At 36.7% G+C, this 18,617-nt stretch overlaps 1 protein-coding gene across 2 annotated transcripts in view; it reads left to right on the forward strand.

Moving 5' to 3' along the window:
* The window catches only part of GLRA3 (glycine receptor alpha 3), a 188,704-nt gene that overhangs the window by 17,620 nt on the left and 152,467 nt on the right, over window positions 1–18,617 (forward strand). For both annotated transcript variants that reach the window (XM_068552806.1, XM_068552807.1), the window contains exon 2: window positions 18,427–18,554. In XM_068552806.1, coding sequence (XP_068408907.1) covers window positions 18,427–18,554 — 128 coding nt within the window. The remainder of the gene's footprint in view (window positions 1–18,426; window positions 18,555–18,617) is intronic.

Genomic DNA, 18,617 nt, shown 5'->3' on the forward strand with positions numbered 1-18,617 from the left:
GGTTCAACGTTTTTATGAAGTTTATTGTCCAAGAGCACACTGTACTCCACAGTCAGATCAAATTCCCTGATCATTTTTCAACTGGAAAAAAAATGTTTAGAGGTGGTGAAGTACTTTACACCTCCTGGGTATGAATGTGTGTGTGTGTGTGTGTGTGTGTGTGTGTGTGGTGAGTGCACACAACTTAAATAAGAGGGTTTCAGAAGATCATCTGTAGACATTATGGTCTAGAATCAGGCTAAAGGAGGAAGTCTTTTTTGGATAAGTCAGAGAGAAAAAGAAAGAATATCCATTCCTAGAAGGAAGAGAGGGTCAACAATATTTATGAGAAACATTTTATAGTTCATGAGTGGCTTGAAGAAATCAAGTGCTATTTCACTGATTTGACAACGAAAAGGTGATATTGATAACATATTTTCCATTGAATGTTGCTATTGGGATTCAGAATGTAACTAGCACTTTTTGAAAAGCTTATGTATGCAACTGCTATAACAATTGATGTTTAAAACCCCCAAATCTGTACTTATAATTTTGAACTTAATCATTATAGGTACTTAATTAAAATCAATTTCAAAGTATTTATGTGAATTAATTTTACTTATTTATAATTACTTAGGTAATACATGATTGTGTTTTCAATTCAGCATTAGGAAGCCAATGTGTCCTCAGATATCGGGTGCTTTCCCCCAAATCAGCTTTATAAAATCAGTTATAAGATGATGTTATGATCCCAAATCCTTTACCCTCTTGAAAAAATTTCTCGAATTGTTTCATACTTTAGGGAGCTGAGGAAAGGATGCTAATCTGAAGCCCCTTGCATCCCAAGAGTACACTAAAAATATTATTTTGTACTTGCTATTTGTTTCACTCAATGGTATTTCTTTACTTTCTACTTCAGAACACGTAGAATAACCTTATTTTGTTTACTGCTGCACAAATCTAAAGTAGGATCATATCAGAGATTAAAAAAAACACATTGGGCTTCCCTGGTGGCGCAGTGGTTGAGAATCTGCCTGCCAATGCAGGGTACACGGGTTCGAGCCCTGGTCTGGGAAGATCCCACATGCCGCGGAGCAACTAGGCCCGTGAGCCACAATTACTGAGCCTGCGCGTCTGGAGCCTGTGCTACGCAACAAGAGAGGCCGCGATAGTGAGAGGCCCGCACACCGCGATGAAGAGTGGGCCCCGCTTGCCGCAACTGGAGAAAGCCCTCGCGCAGGAACTAAGACCCAACACAGCCATAAATAAAAATAAATAAAATAAAATAAAATAAAATAAAAAAACCCCCACCATTTATAAAAAAAAAACAAAACACATTGATAGCTATGTAGGTAATTTTCTATTTTTATTAATACCAACAATCGTACATCAAATAGTGCTGGGTCGTAAGGAAGATGTCTTAATAATTTAAATATAGACCATAAAATACCCCCTTAAAATGGCTATATATGCTGCCCTTCAGTGTATAAATTGCATTTAGAGGTACCTTTTATCCATATACTCATCAATTCTTGACATTACTAAACTTAAATTTTGACAATTGTAATGGTTATCTAGTCTCTATTTAAAAGAGCATTTCTTGATTACAACTGAGTTTGAGCAAACTATTTTATACTAAATGTACATTTCTATTTCTTTTTCTATGAATTGCTTATTCATATACTTTGCCTGTTCTTCCACTGGATTACCGTTTTTCTAAATGATTAGTTGGAGTCCTTTATACAATTCAGATGTTAATGTTTGTTAGCTATCTACTATTTAATTTGCTCGTTCAGTTTGTTATGGTGCTTCTTGTTGTGCATAAGTTTTTAATATTGATGCATTATTTCAAAGATCTGCACATTAGAGCCATACTCACAGCCACAATTTCTTTCTAATTCTCTCTTGAACCCATTCTAATTAGGCTTTCACTTTCACCATTTCCCTGAAACTGCACTTGTCAGGGTCATAGCTGTCATCCACCTGGCAAAATGAAATGGCTAATTCTCAGTCCTCATCTTAACCAACCAGCCCACAGCCTTTAGCAGTTAATCGCTCCCTCCTCCTTGATGTACTTATTCTAACTGGTTTCCAGGACACGACACTCTACTGGGTTTCCTCCTACTTCACTGGCTGCTCTTCCCAGTCTGCTTTGCTGTTTTCTCCTCCTGCCTCTCTTTTCCTTTCTATCTGTACTTACTCCCTGGTGGCCTCCTCCAGTCTCAAGTCTTTAAATACCATCTATATGTCTATAGTACTTTCCAAATTTGTGCCTTAAACAATTAAAAAAAAAGGATGTCATTCCTCAGACCCATAGAACTATCTGCATACTTAGCAACTAGAACATCAAATGGACATCTCAAACTGCACACGCCTGAAACCAGTCTCCAGATTCTTGCCCCAAACCTACTCCTCTCACAGTTTTCCCCATTTTGGTTAATCGAGTCTATCCTTCCAGTTACTTAGGCCAAAAAGCATGTACTTCTCCTTGAACACTCTCTTTTTTACTCTAATCAGTCAAGAAATCATCTTGTCTCAAGCTTTAAAATACATCCAAAATATGACCAGTTCCTGTCACCTTCAATGTGGCAAGTCGGTCTGAGCACTCATCACCTGGGCTATGACAGTAATCTAGCTGGTCTCTGCCAGCCATCCCAGCCCTGCCCTAGTCTGGATTTAACAGATCAGTCATGGTGATTCTTTACAAATGAAAGGCAAGCCACTCCATGGATCTACTCAATGCCTTAAAAGCTTCCATTTCGTTCAAACTAAAAGCAAATTCCTTATAAAGACTCATGCCCACACATGATTTGTTGTTCCATTTAATCCTTTGATCTGATTTCTCACTACTATCCCCCTGCTGACTCGGTTCTGTTCCCTTCGGGTTCTGTGAATACATCAAGCATGCTCCTGGCTTAGACCTTTGCGCTGGTCGCTCTCTCTGCCTGGAATAAATACTCTTTCCTCAGGTACTCAGGTGGCCAACTCCCTGACCTCCTTCCACACCTGGATGAAGCATCCCTTTCTCAGTGAAGCTTACCCTAACTACTCTACTTAAAATAATGCTAACCCTCACATCCTATCACTTCTGATTATCTTTTGCTTTGCTCTGAATTCTCCTTTCTTTCAAAATAGTACATAATTTACTAATTTGTTACAGTTCTTGCTAACTATGTTCCACTTTGCTAGAATGTAAGTTCATGAAGATAAAGGATTTTGGTCTGTTTCATTTGTTGCTGAATTCAAGCCCCCATAACAATGCTTGTCATGTTGTGCATTTTCAATATCTAACAAAGAAAAAGAGTTAAGTGTGGGTACTAAATAAATTAGCCTTTCCTTTTTGTCTTGCCTTGTCTATGACAAATTTTAAACACATTCTTGTATATTTTTAATCCTTTACTGCAATCTTTTTTCAAACTATACTTTGCCTGTGGATTAAAAAATCAAATGGTATAGAGCTTTAACATTGTCCATAGCCCTTCTCAATCCCGTCTTCCCTGTACTTAGCTGTCCTTCCTAAGAGCAACCATTTTTAAATGTCTCTGTGTTTTTCTTATTCTGAATGTCTTTTCCATACATCTGAATAATATTCTTATGTTATTATTGTTTTACATTTTGTTTTCTTTCAATTTTCTAATTGTCTTCTTTTGTCTTTACTTACATTAAATGCTTCTTCGGACTCATTTTTTTCCCCTCACATTCTTAATCCTACCATTTTGTCTATGCAATATACTCTAAGCTTCACGGCCCCTGACAGCAAAATGGCCTTACTATATTTCTCTCTTCTTCTGATCAAAGCAATATGTTTGTTTTCTGAGCCTTTTTGCATAGATCTCATCTGAGGAAATCCCATTATTACTTTCTAAGTTGTATCAGCTCCTTCCAGGATTCTACTGCTTGGTTTACTTCCTCATTTTGCTACAGTATATTCTCCATGATTTTCCCAAGAAAGCATTTATGCAGGTAGACTATTCCATTACTTGAATTTGGGACTGCTTAATAACTTCTCCTTTGATTCATAGATTGGCTGGTCCACTGGATTGAAAATATGGAATAGAAACTATTTTCACCGAGAACTCTGACGGCTTTTTCGTGTTGTCTTGTAGCGTGCACAAATGCCCATTTGCCTAAAGCCAGTCTGGTCTCATTCTTTTGTGTTTTCCTTTTTCTTTCAGAATCCTTCAGGATCTTCTCTTAAATCTTAATGTTTGGCAATTTTGCAATAATAGCTCTAGACCTAATTCTCTATTAGAACTCAGTGGGCTCATTAACTTTGAAAATAGGTGTTTTTATCCATTTCTGAAAACTCTCCTCCACTGCTCTCTCTCCATCTATCTTTCTATTCTGTCCTCTCTTCTCATCTTCCAGAACTTGTAAGAGTCTCTAATTTGTTGACATCTCCTTCCTGTTGTCTTTTAATTAAAGTTTATACCTCTTTTGTCATTTGATATTACTTTAATGAACGTTGCAAGAAAGAGGAAATAAATACACGTGCTTGCTCTTGAACTATTTTAAAATATATCATTTAATTATTTACATATTTATATTTAGAGCTTTAATCATCTGAAATTCTTTTATATTCAGGCTATGAAATAGATCAGGTTTATATTATTTTTGCCAATAGATTGTTGGTTGTCCCAGCACCACTAGTCTGAAGTAGCTGTTCCCTCTGCCTAGGATGTCCTTCCCTCTGCTCCCACTCAGCTCACATTTCAATTCCTTAGAAAGTCTTCACCAACCATCCCATCCAACATGGACTCTCTCATTTATTTTGTTTCATCGTCCTGGCTATTTTCTCCTGAGAACATAGAACAATCTCTAATTATCTTGATTACTTATGTGTTTGTTTACTGTCTGTTTCTTCTACCATATTGTACATTCCTTGCCCACAGAGACTTGATTGGTATTTTTAACTACTGCATCTAGAGTCTTCAAGTAACTGTTTTTTAGCATGTACATATAACTGAATGAACACAGAAATATGTGATTTGTATGTATATGTGTATCTATATACATGAGTATATAAATCTATATAAATGTGTGTATATTCATGTATATGGATACACATATAAATAATATATGTGCACACGTATATCTGCGTATATATACATACATATATATGTTAGATATTAAATAAAATATAGAAGAACACTCTTCTTTGTCTTATCTTGGCAATCTGATCATTTTACTCTTCCATAGGAATTTTGAAATTTTTTGTTTGGTTTATTCTTAGATTTTTAAAAACTTGCTTTTGTTGTTGTTTTGGGGAATTAAACATACTTTTAAGGAAATGCTTATGCATACAGCTGTTAGTGTAATGATGTATGTGTATAAAGCTACAGATTTAAGTTTACAATTTTAAACCTAATTATTGTAAATGCTTGATTAACATCCTTGAACTTCTCAGATTAAGAAAAAATGATTTAAATGTTTAAATGGAATAAGAACATGAACTATAAACTTCAAAAGTCTTTGCTATAGTTTGCACCTGATCTTTTCAAGGAAGACATCTTTTTCTCTAAGAGAAAATATGAAGTGGCATCCAGACAAAGACTCTATGTGCCCTACTTCCCAAAGAGACAGTGATATTCTAAATCAAATAAAGGGTGGTTTTATTGTTCTCTGGAGCTACACTGAAGTTGAAAGATTTGAATCACTGACTTTGTCAGGTAGCATCACTGGGGAAACATATCTTTACTTGGACTACTCTCTTGAAGACCTAACTTCCATGAAAATAACAATAATAAATTATATGATCTATTGAAGTTTACTCAGTTCCAAATCTTCCTGGTTTAAAAAAATACGTTGTTTATCCATCTCATGACATATTTCAAGTACTGTTTTTGCTCCTGTATTCCAAAAATATTTATATAATATCTCCTATTTGCCAATCAGTGTTCCAAGATTTGGGGGGTATAATAGTAAATAAACAAAAATCCCTGCTCTTATGAAGTTATCTTCCAGTAGAGGAAAACATAAAAATAAATAAGTGAATGAATAGTATTTTATCTAATAATATGTTTTATGGAGAAAAGTAAAGCAGAAACAGATAGGGAAGAGAGAAAATGTGAGAAGGGAAGACATTTCCTTTTTTTAATTAATTTTTATTGGAGTATAGTTGATTTACAATGTTGTGTTAGTTTCTGCTCTATATCAAAGGGAGTCAGTTGTACATATACATATATCCATTCTTTTTTAGATTCTGTTCCCATATAGGTCATTACAGTGTATTGAGTAGAGTTCCCTGTGCTATACGGTCAGTCCTTATTAGTTATCTGTTTTATATATAGCAGTGTGTATATGCAGAAGGGAAGACATTTTCAAGGAGACCTTTCGAGTGAAGACTTGATGGTGACGAGGGAGCCATACAGTGGGATCTAGAGGAGATTGGTTTAGGCAGAAGGGGTGGCAAGTGTGATGGCCCTTAGGTGCCAGCATATTTACTAAAAGTTTTCAAAGAAACCATCCAGTAAAATATCGTTGCAAATTTTTGTTTTTCAACATAGATAACCTATGATATTGGATATGTGTCTCTTAGATGTTTTAAAACCATGCTTTAATTCAACAGGTCCAAAATTGAATGCGTTATCATAACTCTCAAAGCTGGTCCCCCTTTTCCCGCTGTCCTATATCAGTCAATGATATTTCCATCCATACAGTTGCTCAAGCCAGAAAGCTGGGTCGATATCACTTAACTACTGCTGCATAACACATTATCCTGAAATTTAGTGCGTTAAAACAACAACGAATGTTCATTGCATGGGCCAGAAATTCAGGAACAGCTTAAGTAGATGTTCTAGCTCAGATTCTTTCATCAGGTTACTGTCAAGATGTCAGCCATGGTTGCAGCCACGTGAAGCCTTGGTTGGTGAAGAGAATCTGATTTCAAGTTGGCTCAGTCAAATGACTGGCAAGTTCGTGAATCCTATTGGTAGAAGCTCTCATTTTCTTCCATGTAGCTACTTGAGTGGCTGAGGGAAGAGTGAATGACCCAAAAGAGAGCTGGGTGGAAGTAGCAATGCATTTTATGATCAAACTACAGAATTCATGTCATCAAGAAGTTACTTTGCATAGGCAACATTCAAGAGGAGGAAAATTAGGCTCCACCCTTTGAAGGGAGGTGTGTCAAAAAATTTAAGTAAGCATTTTTAAAATCATTGCAATCATGCTTGAAACATTTTCCTCATTTCCAACCAGTACCAAACCATCACTAAATTTTGTGGATTTTATCAGTGATATATATATCTCTTAGATTATTCTACTCTCTCCAACCCCACTGCGATCAAAATTACTCACACTATCCTCAGCTCACTTTGACCGCAGGAATTATTTCCAAATGGGAGCTGTAAAGACAAAAGTCCAAAATGTGATCCATGAGGCACTGCATGATTGGGTACCTACAGCCGTCTCCAGCCTCATTTGTTATTATGTTGACACTTTCTGTCTCTATTCCAGACACACTAACATTCCTTTAGTCTCTGTCCTTCCCATGACACCACAGGTTCTAAGATATTTTCTCTTGTATGTCTATTCAGTCTTTTTCTGCCTGAAATTCTGGACTACTATTTCAGCAGCCCCTCCTCCTAGAAGTGTTCACTGAATTTACACAAATTGATAGACTTCTTTTGATTATTTAAAATCTTGCTAGAATACCAGAACTGAAATAAATCTATTAAACAAAGACAATATAAAACCAGAATTGCTTTAAATATTCATTCAATAGTTGATTTCTGAAAACTAAATGTCCTGAATAAGAAGTTATTTAAGGAAGAGTGGTAAACAAGTGTGTCAGTTAGGGCCCCTATAATTATACATTTGCAATATGACTTTGAACTTCTCTTACTAAGGTGCCTTCAACCATGAATTGAATTCATAAACGACGATGGGCCCATCAGATTTTTTCTTTATGGTGCTCAGTATTTCCTGAGTTTGTTGGTATTTTCTACACTTGGATTTCATGAGATACTGTTATGCCATTCAGGGCCCTTTTACATTCATGAGCTTGAGTGAATTTCTCTTTATTTCAATTAAAAATATCCCTGACCAAAAGAGTCACGTTATCAAAGGCAAAATCCAAATATTGGCATAAGAATTTGACAGTTTTTGAAACATATGTGTAGAATATGTCATTTGTTTTACTGCAATTTTCTGTGAAAAATGTGTGCCACTTTTAAGTCTCCATTTTTATACTGGTTAAAGAATATCTGGCTTGCCCAACGTGAAGCAACTAGTTAATGACAAAACTAGAACAAAATGTAAGCCTCCTGGCTGTCCATCTGGAGCTTCAACCATGCTACCATGATGATTTTCATTTAATTATCTTGGGCACTGGACACATAATAGGAACTATTGAGTCTATTCTAAGTAATTTTCAATGTTTCTGAAATGCTTAATTAGTTTTCTTTAAAATAAACAAGTCAAGTCATTAAGAAGCTACAAATCAGTGAGTTAGTTAGCTGTGTTATGGCCTTTTAGATTTTTCAGTTGAAATAAGCTGATGTCAAAACTATAAAGAAGTAAACTATTACCCATGAGAATAGACAGTTTCCATAGAAGTTATAGTAGAAGTTATAACAATTAGCATGAGTTTTGAGCACAGCATTTTGAAAGCATTTAGTAAAAATGAGTGACTTTGTGATAAAAATAAATTTTGTAGATGAAACGAACAAACTTTTATAAAGATTAGAGTTAAGAAACCTCAGATGACTACACTATCTATCCCTGTCATCTACTTTTACTGGAGTCCTCCTTCTCCACCTATCCTATCTCTCCACCTCCTATCCCTCCCCTATAACCCTATATTAACCCTTCATATACAAACACACAAACAATATGTAATTTATCACTGACAACTAGCAAGCACTGAACAGACATACCTACTAAGTCCTAATTTATGTAAGCACTGAATGTAGACACCACTGCAATCAGGTCTGGTTAAAAAAGCACCCATCACATTCTAATTGACAATTCTCCATTTCCACCATTAAATTACAATTTTCAGACATATAACTTTGCTTTAATTTTCTCTTTCAGATTTATATATCCTGATTTTTCCCTGTTTCTAAATATTTGTTCTGGGTTCTTCCCTGATTATTCATAAGCATCACTCCTAACTTGGGCAGAAGGACAGAAGGATGAAAATGTTGGACACTCTCTGGTGTATAATGTTTGACCTCTCCATCACTATATTTAGTTAATTCATTTCAAAAATACTTACCCAGTTAGTTACTGTGGATGCTCTGGATTACTTCTGGGGCTATTAAAACACATGCAACAGTCATGAGTTTTGCTTAAATAGAAGGTCCTATAAAGTCAGAGATAGACATTGATTGATTAATCTTATTAAAAATACAATTACAGTTGTAACAAGTGCTGTTAATGAGATACAATTTTGATAAATACTGTAACAGGATTTTGCAAAATGAGATAGAATAGGTAAGGCTTCCTGAGGAAATGATGCTTAAACCAAGATCATAAAGATAAGTAGAATTTAATTAAATGAATAGAAGACCAGTGAGTATTCCAGACAAAGGTAATGCCTAGAAGTAGGTTGTACCAGAGGAGCTGAAGAGGATATGGTGAGATGTGGTTGGATTATGGATAAAATTATAAGGTAGGACCAACTGGAAGGATATGATATGTGGAATAGAAGAGGAGTCAAGAGTTATCAAAGATTTTCCACCTGAGAAATGTAAAGATTTTGTTACCATTAACCAAGTTTGAAAAGAATGGAAGAGAAACAAGCTTGTGTGAGAATAGCAGGAGTTTGATGTATGTTTGCTTTTATCAGAGAGCTAGATTGCTAGAAATCTGTGATTATTTTATTCCAGTTTCAGAAACTGAGACAATTCCAAGCTATGCTTAGCTTCCTGCTAAGACTTCTGTATTTCTGATTCATTCTTACTCAACAATTGTAATTCTTTGCGATCTCAGACCAACTCATAGGAGTTCACGCCTTTTTGTCCCCTAAAATCTATAAAGCTTTCAAAACTTGTACACAGATTGTTAACCACTCAGCTGGTACTCTGAAGTTTATTGCCGTCCTTAAGGGAAACTCACTTCTGTGAGTTTCCTTGTCTTAGATCTTAGCCATGTGATTTTTCACTGTGTTTTTAGCTCTCCGATGCACAGTTTTGTTTTCTTTTTAACCTTGTCTAGTGTTTTCAGTGGAAAGTTTAATCTGATTTAAAATATTGGCTTATAGGGACTTCCCTGGTGGTGTAGTGGTTAAGAATCCACCTGCCAGTGCAGGCGACACGGGTTCTAGCCCTGGTCCGGGAAGATGCCACATGCCGTGGGGCAAATAAGCCCGCGCGCCACAACTACTGAGTCCACGTGCCACTACTACTGAAGCCCACGCACCTAGAGCCCGTGCTCCGCAACAAGGGAAGCCACTGCAATGAGAAGACCGCGCACCACAACGAAGAGTAGCCCCTGCTTGCTGCAACTAGAGAAAGCCCGCGCGCGGCAACGAAGATCCAACGCAGCCAAAAATTAATTAATTAATTAATTTTAAAAATAGAATAAATAAGATTTAAAAAATAAAAATAAAATATTGGCTTATAAATTTAATATCTGAGAGGCCTGGGCAAAAACCTCTTTACCTTAGTGTCTTCATCTGTAATACATAGGTAATAATATCTAACTAGAAAAGTTGTTATGAGAATAAAATGATATCATATATATACACGAATCCTGTGCCTGAGAGATCAGGAAGCAACTACCATTTTTATTGTTAGGTGAGTTTAAAATAACCCAGGCCTCATCAAACTGCAGAGAGAAATGAGATCGCTTTAAAATGATAATCATACTTCACTGGCACATTGCTCACAGTGGCAAGAATCAAGATCCCAGTACCCTTTTAATTTTTAGTTATTTCTCTGAGCCTCCAAGGGTCTAGAATAGTCCTTTTATATTCTTCCACTTTGGCATCTTTTTAAAATCAAACAATCAACTTAAAGCCTGCTTCACTGCCTGTGTCATCATGGGAAACAATTTGTCCTCTTCTAAGGCAGGATGCTTTAGCGTGAAATGCTCAAAACATCATGTATTCTCAGATGTTTCAGTTTTTCTTTAGTTCTCCCATAAAGAGACTAAAGCCATAAAGAATTGGAAAGAATGCTCATCTCTTCAATTCTGGGTTTTATTTTTCAAACTGGGGGCTTGAAATATCAATTGCTTGTGTCTGCAACTCAGAAAGTTCCAAATAATAGTAACTGTGACAATTTTTTTTTTCACTAAGTGTTGTAACCCCATAAGACTGGTTTATAAAGCTAGAGAATACATAGTCAACTGTCTTTCCCCCTTATACCCCAAACCTTCTCTGCCTCAAGAGTCTGGGCACTGATTTATTCCCCCTAAGTCACTGTGCTTCTGTGCAAATCAACTCATGAAAATAGATGCACAGAGATTTGTGGCCCACATGCCAAGACTCATCTCAAACCCATATTACGTTTCCTAGCTACAGTTTTCATATTTTCTCCCAATTTTAAGGTGCATTTAGCAGAGTGAAATAAGTATGGACAATTATATTAAATCCATCTTTACAGCATCTCTATTTAGTAGTTACTTCTGCCCTCCAAAAGTGGATATATTTTACTTTCTTGTCTCATTAAAGAGGAAGGGAGGGGATAGAAGGGGAGGGGCAGGGACTTATCTTTTTGATGGATTTTGATATGTGATTTTAAAATTTTTTTTATTTTTGGCTGTGTTGGGTCTTCGTTTCTGTGCGAGGGCTTTCTCTAGTTGTGGCAAGCGGGGGCCACTCTTCATCGCAGTGCGCGGGCCTCTCACTATTGTGGCCTCTCTTGTTGTGGAGCACAGGCTCCAGACGCACAGGCTCAGTAGTTGTGGCTCACGGGCCTAGTTGCTCCGCGGCATGTGGGATCCTCCCAGACCAGGGCTCGAACCCGCGTCCCCTGCATTGGCAGGCAGATTCTCAACCACTGCGCCACCAGGGAAGCCCTTGATATTTGATTTTAATGCTTAAAAAAAATAGGCTTCTGCCAGTCTCTCAGAAATTGAAGTCTCTGAACTTTCAAGTGACAAGTCATTATAAGAATAAGAATATATAAGATTCTTAAGTGAAAAATGTGTTCATTGATGGGAATGTGTATGAGTCCACATAGAGTTTCCAAGAAAGTTAATAGTAAGTTCAGTACTTGGTACAGCGTAGAAAAGACAAGCCAAGTGTGGGAGCCAGGCAAATTCGTGCAGAGATTGTTTTGAGATTTTCATAAATAAAAGACTTCTAAAATATCCAAAGATGCTTCCTTCAAAAGTACTGATCACGAGTCATTTGCTAACAACTTAGTAACTTGCTATAAATATGTTGAAAGACGAGGTTTAGACAAAAAAAAAAATTGACTTCATAATAAAGTTTCTTATCCAAAATCCATTCTAGGGACTTCCCTGGCAGTCCAGTGGTTAAGACTTCTCCTTCCAATGCAGGGGATGCGGGTTCGATCCCTGGTCCGGGAGCTAAGATCTCGCATGCCTCAGGGCCAAAAAACCAAAACATAAAACAGAAGCAACACTGTAACAAATTGAATAAAGACTTTAAAAATGGTCCACATCAAAAAAAAAAAATCTTGAAACAAAACAAAACAACCCTCCCAAAATCCATTATAAATGCAACTTAGATTTCTTTTACTGCCTCCCCCTAACCTGAGTTTTTTTTCCTTTTAAGAAACTTTTGTTTTTATACTGGAGTATAGTTGATTCACAATGCTGTGTTAGTTTCAGGTGTACAGCAAAGTAATTCAGTTATGCGTATACATATATCTATTCTTTTTCAAATTATTTCCCGTTTAGGTTATTACAGAATATTGAGTAGAGTTCCCTGTGCTACACAGTAGGTCCTTGTTGGTTATCTATCTTATATATTGTAGTGTGTGTATGTTCATCCCAAGCTCCTGATTTATCCCTCCCCTCCACCTTTCCCCTTTGGTAACTATAAGTTTGTTTTCTAAGTCTGTGAGTCCATTTTTGTTTTGTAAATAAGTTCATTTGTATCATTTTTTAAAATATTCTGCATGTAAGTGATATCATATGATATTTGTCTTTCTCTGTCTGACTTACTTCACTTAGTGTGATAATCTCCAGGTCCACCCATGTTACTGCAAATGGCATTATTTCATTATTTTTAATGGCTGAGTAATATTCCATTGTATATATGTACCACATCTTTATCCATTCATCTGTCGATGGGTTCCTTCCATGTCTTGGCTGTTGTAAACAGTGCTGCAATGAACATTGGGGTGCATGTGTCCTTTTGAGCCATGTTTTTGTCTGGATATATGCTCAGGAGTGGGATTGCTGCATCATATGGTAGCTCCCCCCACCCTGAGTTTTAACAACTTAAGAAAAATGTTTTTGAATAAGTAAATATAGATGATATTGACTATTTAAAAATTAGAGTAAGATCCCAGATTGGTCACACAGAGCCTCATACTGTGTATGTATGTATTTATTACTATAAGCTCTCTTAAAGGATTACAGTTCTCTGAAGAAAGTCTACCATTTTTCCTACGGTGCTGGTCTCCATGGTGCTAGATATTACTGTAATAGGAAGAAAGTTCTAGGAGAAGTATACCAGAGCAAGAGTCGTAGGTGATTGGAAGTCTCCCCATATGCACAGCCTCCACCATTTTCAGAAGCGAAGGGATAGCCTGTGTAGAAATGCTTTTTAGCCAAATACCCAATGTAATTTTGTCAACAATAATTCCTTTTGAGTCAAAACTGTGAATCTTTAGAAATAAAATCAATTGTCCATAAGTCATTGAATGGCTCTCGTGTCACTGAAAGAAATATAACTAGTAAAGAAATCTGGAATATTTCTCTGCTCAGAATTTTCTCATTTGTTAATAGGTATTATTCTGCAGAGCTTGGTTGTGAATCCCTGTTATAAAACATGAAGGTTTTGCTCGAAGTGGCAGGAACAAAGGAGCCAGCCTATCATTCTCCTCACTATAATCTCACTTCCCAGCTTCTGTGCTCTGATCCTTCCCAAGGATTCTCTGTAGAACCCAGATGGGCCCAGACAGAGTAATCTACTGAACTGTGAACACTACAGATTCGAATTTGTGTTATACATACTTACCATTCCTAACAGAGGGCTTTGCACCTAACAAATTATATGAGAACTCAAAATTCATTGTTTCAACATTTAACAGATATTTAAATGCATTTTGGCATGAGAAAGTATATCTTTACAATTTTATTGTTATAAGTTGCTTTAATTGTATTGTTAGTAAACCTCTCAGCTTATACAAGTCTTTAAAAAGTTTATGTATTATACTTTTAAAATAATTTATCATCTCTTACCTACCTTCACTCCCATCTCAGTCCAATGTGTATTTCATGTATTCTTCTCAAAGCTCATTAATCAAATGATATTAGGGATTTTATTAATTTTTAAGTATCACATCAAAAGAATGTCTCTTAATAGAATATTTACTGATATTTAGTCAATTACAAGTGTTGACTATTCGTTATGGGGAAACCCAGAAGGTAAACTCTGTATCTTTTCTTTTAAAAGCAAATCTTTACATTACTTATGAGAAAAGATTTTTTTTTAGAGTCTTACAAAATAGTGTTATGGGAGTTAGCTGTTACCACGGGAGTGACTACAATTATCCAGAGAGAAAGATGGATGGAGCTGCGAGGAGTGTGGCTCTTTAAAACACAAATACAATAAAAACAAATATAAAAAGAAATCTAGGAACACATTGTCAGATCAGTGATAGCAAAATTAGTGGAATACCGACCTCTGTAAATTCCCTCCTCCGTAAAAGCAGTGAGAAAACTGTCCAAAAAAAGTGACAATCAACTTGTTCAGAACTCTGGTAATTAATCAGAGACGTGCAGTAATCCACGAATTAGCTTAATCAAGAAAAACATCTGAATCTTGGTAAGAACAGTGGGATTTCTGGTGTTATAACTTGCCCTATTCCCATCCCCCTTTCTCCAGCTCCACGGTAGCATTGTAAGCCAATAGCCTGCAGTAACAGTAAAGACAGCAGCCTGGCAGCTACCAGAGGGGACAGAATGGAGTTTGAATTCCTTTAAAACCATATTCTTGGAAAATTGTCATTATTTGACCTGTCTGGAGGTTTTCTGGGATACCCCACTCGCAAGACTTGTATTTGAACTAACTTGGAGCTCACCCTTTCCTGGAGATGTTTGTCAATTTTTTAACTTCATGAGTACCTGAGGCAGTAGAGAACAGTGGGTGCAAACAACAGACTAATCATGAATCTTAAAAGAAAAAGCAGCAGAATGATATGTTCATAGGGGTTTAGAAAAGCTCCACATATTCTTGGGCATCTAGAAGTCCACACATTATGTACAAGGCTGTGAGCATTCAGTATGGTGGGCTGAACTGCATCCTTCCAAAATTTCACATGTTGAAGTTCTAACTCCCGATACCTCAGAACATGACTTTACTTGTAGATAATTAAGATATAATGGAGTCATATTGGTGGACCCTAATCTAATATGACTGGTGTCCTTCTAGGAAGAGATTAGGACACACACACACACAAAGAGGAAGGACCATGTGAAGACACAGAGAGAAGACGGCCACCTACAAGCAAGGATGGAGGCCCTCAGAGGAAACTAGCCCTGCCAACACCTTGATCTTGGATTCCTAGCCTCCAGAATTGTGAGAAAATTAATTTCTGTTGTTTAAACCACCCAGTCAGTGGTACTGTGTTAAGAGAGTCCTGGCAAATGAATACACCCAGGGCTGTATGCATGCTCAGGAAAATCCCAGGGAGACCCTGAATTCTCAATTCTGGTGGCCTTTGGGCCCTGTGCAAATAGGAGGTAAAGGCTAAGGCAGATTTGTCAACTGCCTGACTCAAAGTTGAAGCGAAACCCCATGAACTCAGGACCCCCAGAAAATACTGTGAGATTTATTGGTCCTGGGAATTTTTAAAAATCCCTGTCCAATTATTAGCTGATCTCTAAGCTAAGTGAAAAGATATCGCATAGTCATATACGATAAATAATGTAGAATTTACAGAATTAGTTCAGAAAAGTCAATTACTAGCCAAAGACCGTAAATCAGCTATTTTAAATACGTTCAAAGAGCTAAAGGAAACCGTGCCCAAAGAACTGGAAAGAAAGTATGACGATAATATCTCACCTAATACAAAATACCAAGAGAGAGATAGAAATTACAGAAAGAACAGCAGAGAAATTTTGGATTTGAACGGTAGAGTAACTAAAACGAAAAATTCACTGGAAGGCTTCTTTTAGTTTCCTCTGACTGCTGTAACAATTTACTACAAACTGGGTGGCATAAAACAGCAGAAATTTATTTTCTGAGAGTTCTGGATGCCAGAAGTCTGAAATCAGTTCACTGGGCCCAAAACAAGATGTGAGGAGGGCCACACTCCCACGGAGGTTCTAGGGGAGACTCTGTCCCTTCCTATTCCAGCCTCTGTTGACCGCCGGCATTCCTTGGCTATGGCCACATCACTCTAATCTCTGCTTCTCGGCCACACTGCCTTCCCTCTTCTGCCTGCCATCAAATATACCTCTGCATCTCTCTTCTAAGGATACATGTCACTGCATATAGGGCTGACCTGGATAACCTACGATAATCTCCCCCATTCAGTGCAAAATGTGAGGGAATGCCAATTCAGCGTACATAGTTAACTATAATTTTTTTTAAAAGTAGAGAGACAGAGTATTACTGGTTCAGATCCAGGTAAGTTGGTTTATTTGTTGGTAAAAGAATGTACAAGTTTATTTTCTGACAACTGAAAGGAAGGATTTTGCAAAGGAAATACAGGGAATAGTTTAGAAGCAGTAATATGTGGCTGGGAGAGCTCTGACAATGCCTTCTTCTGCCTGCTGTTCTTGGGCCATGGAAAGTGGACAAATGCTGCTTAAGAGGGCAGGTAAAAGCTACTTAAAACCAGATGGTAGAAGAAAGTTCTGGAGTTACTGAGAGGAGAGTAGGGTTGTTTTCTCTTTCATGATGATGATGATAACATTAGAATAAACTTTCCAGGGGTCAGCATGGCAAGGAGTTCAACTGACCAGTAATAATCAGAGATAAAGGCTTACAAAGTAATATGGAACCAGAAGAATAGGGAGAGAAGAAGCTTCTGTTTATAGAGAGAAAGCAAGAAAGACAGAATGAAAGTTATTGAGAAGATAAGTGATTTAGAATGTCCAGAACTAGATATATCCTCTAGAACAGGGCAAGAGTTAATAGGTGCTGTTAACTGTGATACTATACTTTCAGAAATATTGTTCTCACATCACCATTGATATTGGATTTTACCGTTGTGATTATGTATTACTGAATATATGTGTGTGGTAGACGATTTAATGGTGATGGCTCTAAGGTTTATTTTCCCTTCTTATTAAACATTCTGGCAGGAGGAATTTATTAACTTGATACTGCTGAGAGTGACCACAAAGGTTCAGGGTTTGGCGATGCTCTAAGTTGAGTGACAGAGCTGGGAGGACGTGATGACTGACAATCTCCAGGAAGTATCATCAGGTTGAATATAAATATTTCAAACAGATGTGTGTTCAGAAAGCCTGCTTCACTTTTCTGAGCAAACTCTGTGGATAAAAAGGATCATTTGATATTAGCAAGTAGGCCTAGACCTTCTGGGGAACAACCTAGGTAAATGAGGGGCTGGTCGGGAGTTCAGTCATTTGTGGGCTTCTCGGATGAGCAGCTGCAGAAAAAGGAAAATGTTTGAATGAAAAAAATACAATAACCCTTTAACCTTCCTGGACACAGGTTCTCATCCCATAATAGCCGACTGCACAGACCACATTTAGGGTAATTTCTCAAACTCCATGCACAAATTTTAGGTCTGAGCAAAATGTACTGTATATGAATGACACAAAGTGAAAGCAGAATGAATTTAACTGAGTATGTTACTAATACAGGAAGCACTCACTCTAATTGAAGAAAAGAACATTGTTGTTTAATCTGTAGGACCGAAGTTTTATTACTGTTGAGAACAATTCTCAAAACTTGAAAGGTGATGTTCCTTTCCTCTATAAAAGCAATAAGAATTGTATTTCACAGCTGAACTTTCATATTTTCTTATGTCTGAACAACTTAGGATAATTTTAGCTAAAAATTGCAATCAGAAATCAAATTTGGATAAATATAAATTTTGAAAGCCTAATAATTTGGAGTAGCTTTGTTTCCAGACTTAAATATTGTCACCACTGAATACATGTGAAAAATTATAAATTCTGACTGTAAATCTATAAATACCTAGCTGTTGCTATGATAATATTCACTATACAGTATATAAACCTTTTTTTTTGTTTTATTGTTTTCAAACTGTATTTTTTGGTTTTATTGTATTTTTGCTTAGCATTTTTATTTTATATTTCTAGGTAACAACTGTTAGGAAGGCTTTTTTTTTGGGTAAAATCTGTATTATTTTTTCTCATTTGCAGTTTGGTTGCAACAAAGGAAACAGATAGTGCAAGGTCTCAAAGTGCCCCAATGTCACCTTCTGACTTTCTGGATAAATTAATGGGAAGGACGTCGGGGTATGATGCAAGAATCAGACCCAATTTTAAAGGTAATTGTTTTGCTTACTACAATATATGACATGTGTTTTATTTTTTATTATTTTTTAACATCT

The sequence above is a fragment of the Eschrichtius robustus genome, chromosome 10 (genome assembly GCF_028021215.1).
Source record: "Eschrichtius robustus isolate mEscRob2 chromosome 10, mEscRob2.pri, whole genome shotgun sequence".
In the NCBI taxonomy this organism is placed as follows: domain Eukaryota; kingdom Metazoa; phylum Chordata; class Mammalia; order Artiodactyla; family Eschrichtiidae; genus Eschrichtius; species Eschrichtius robustus.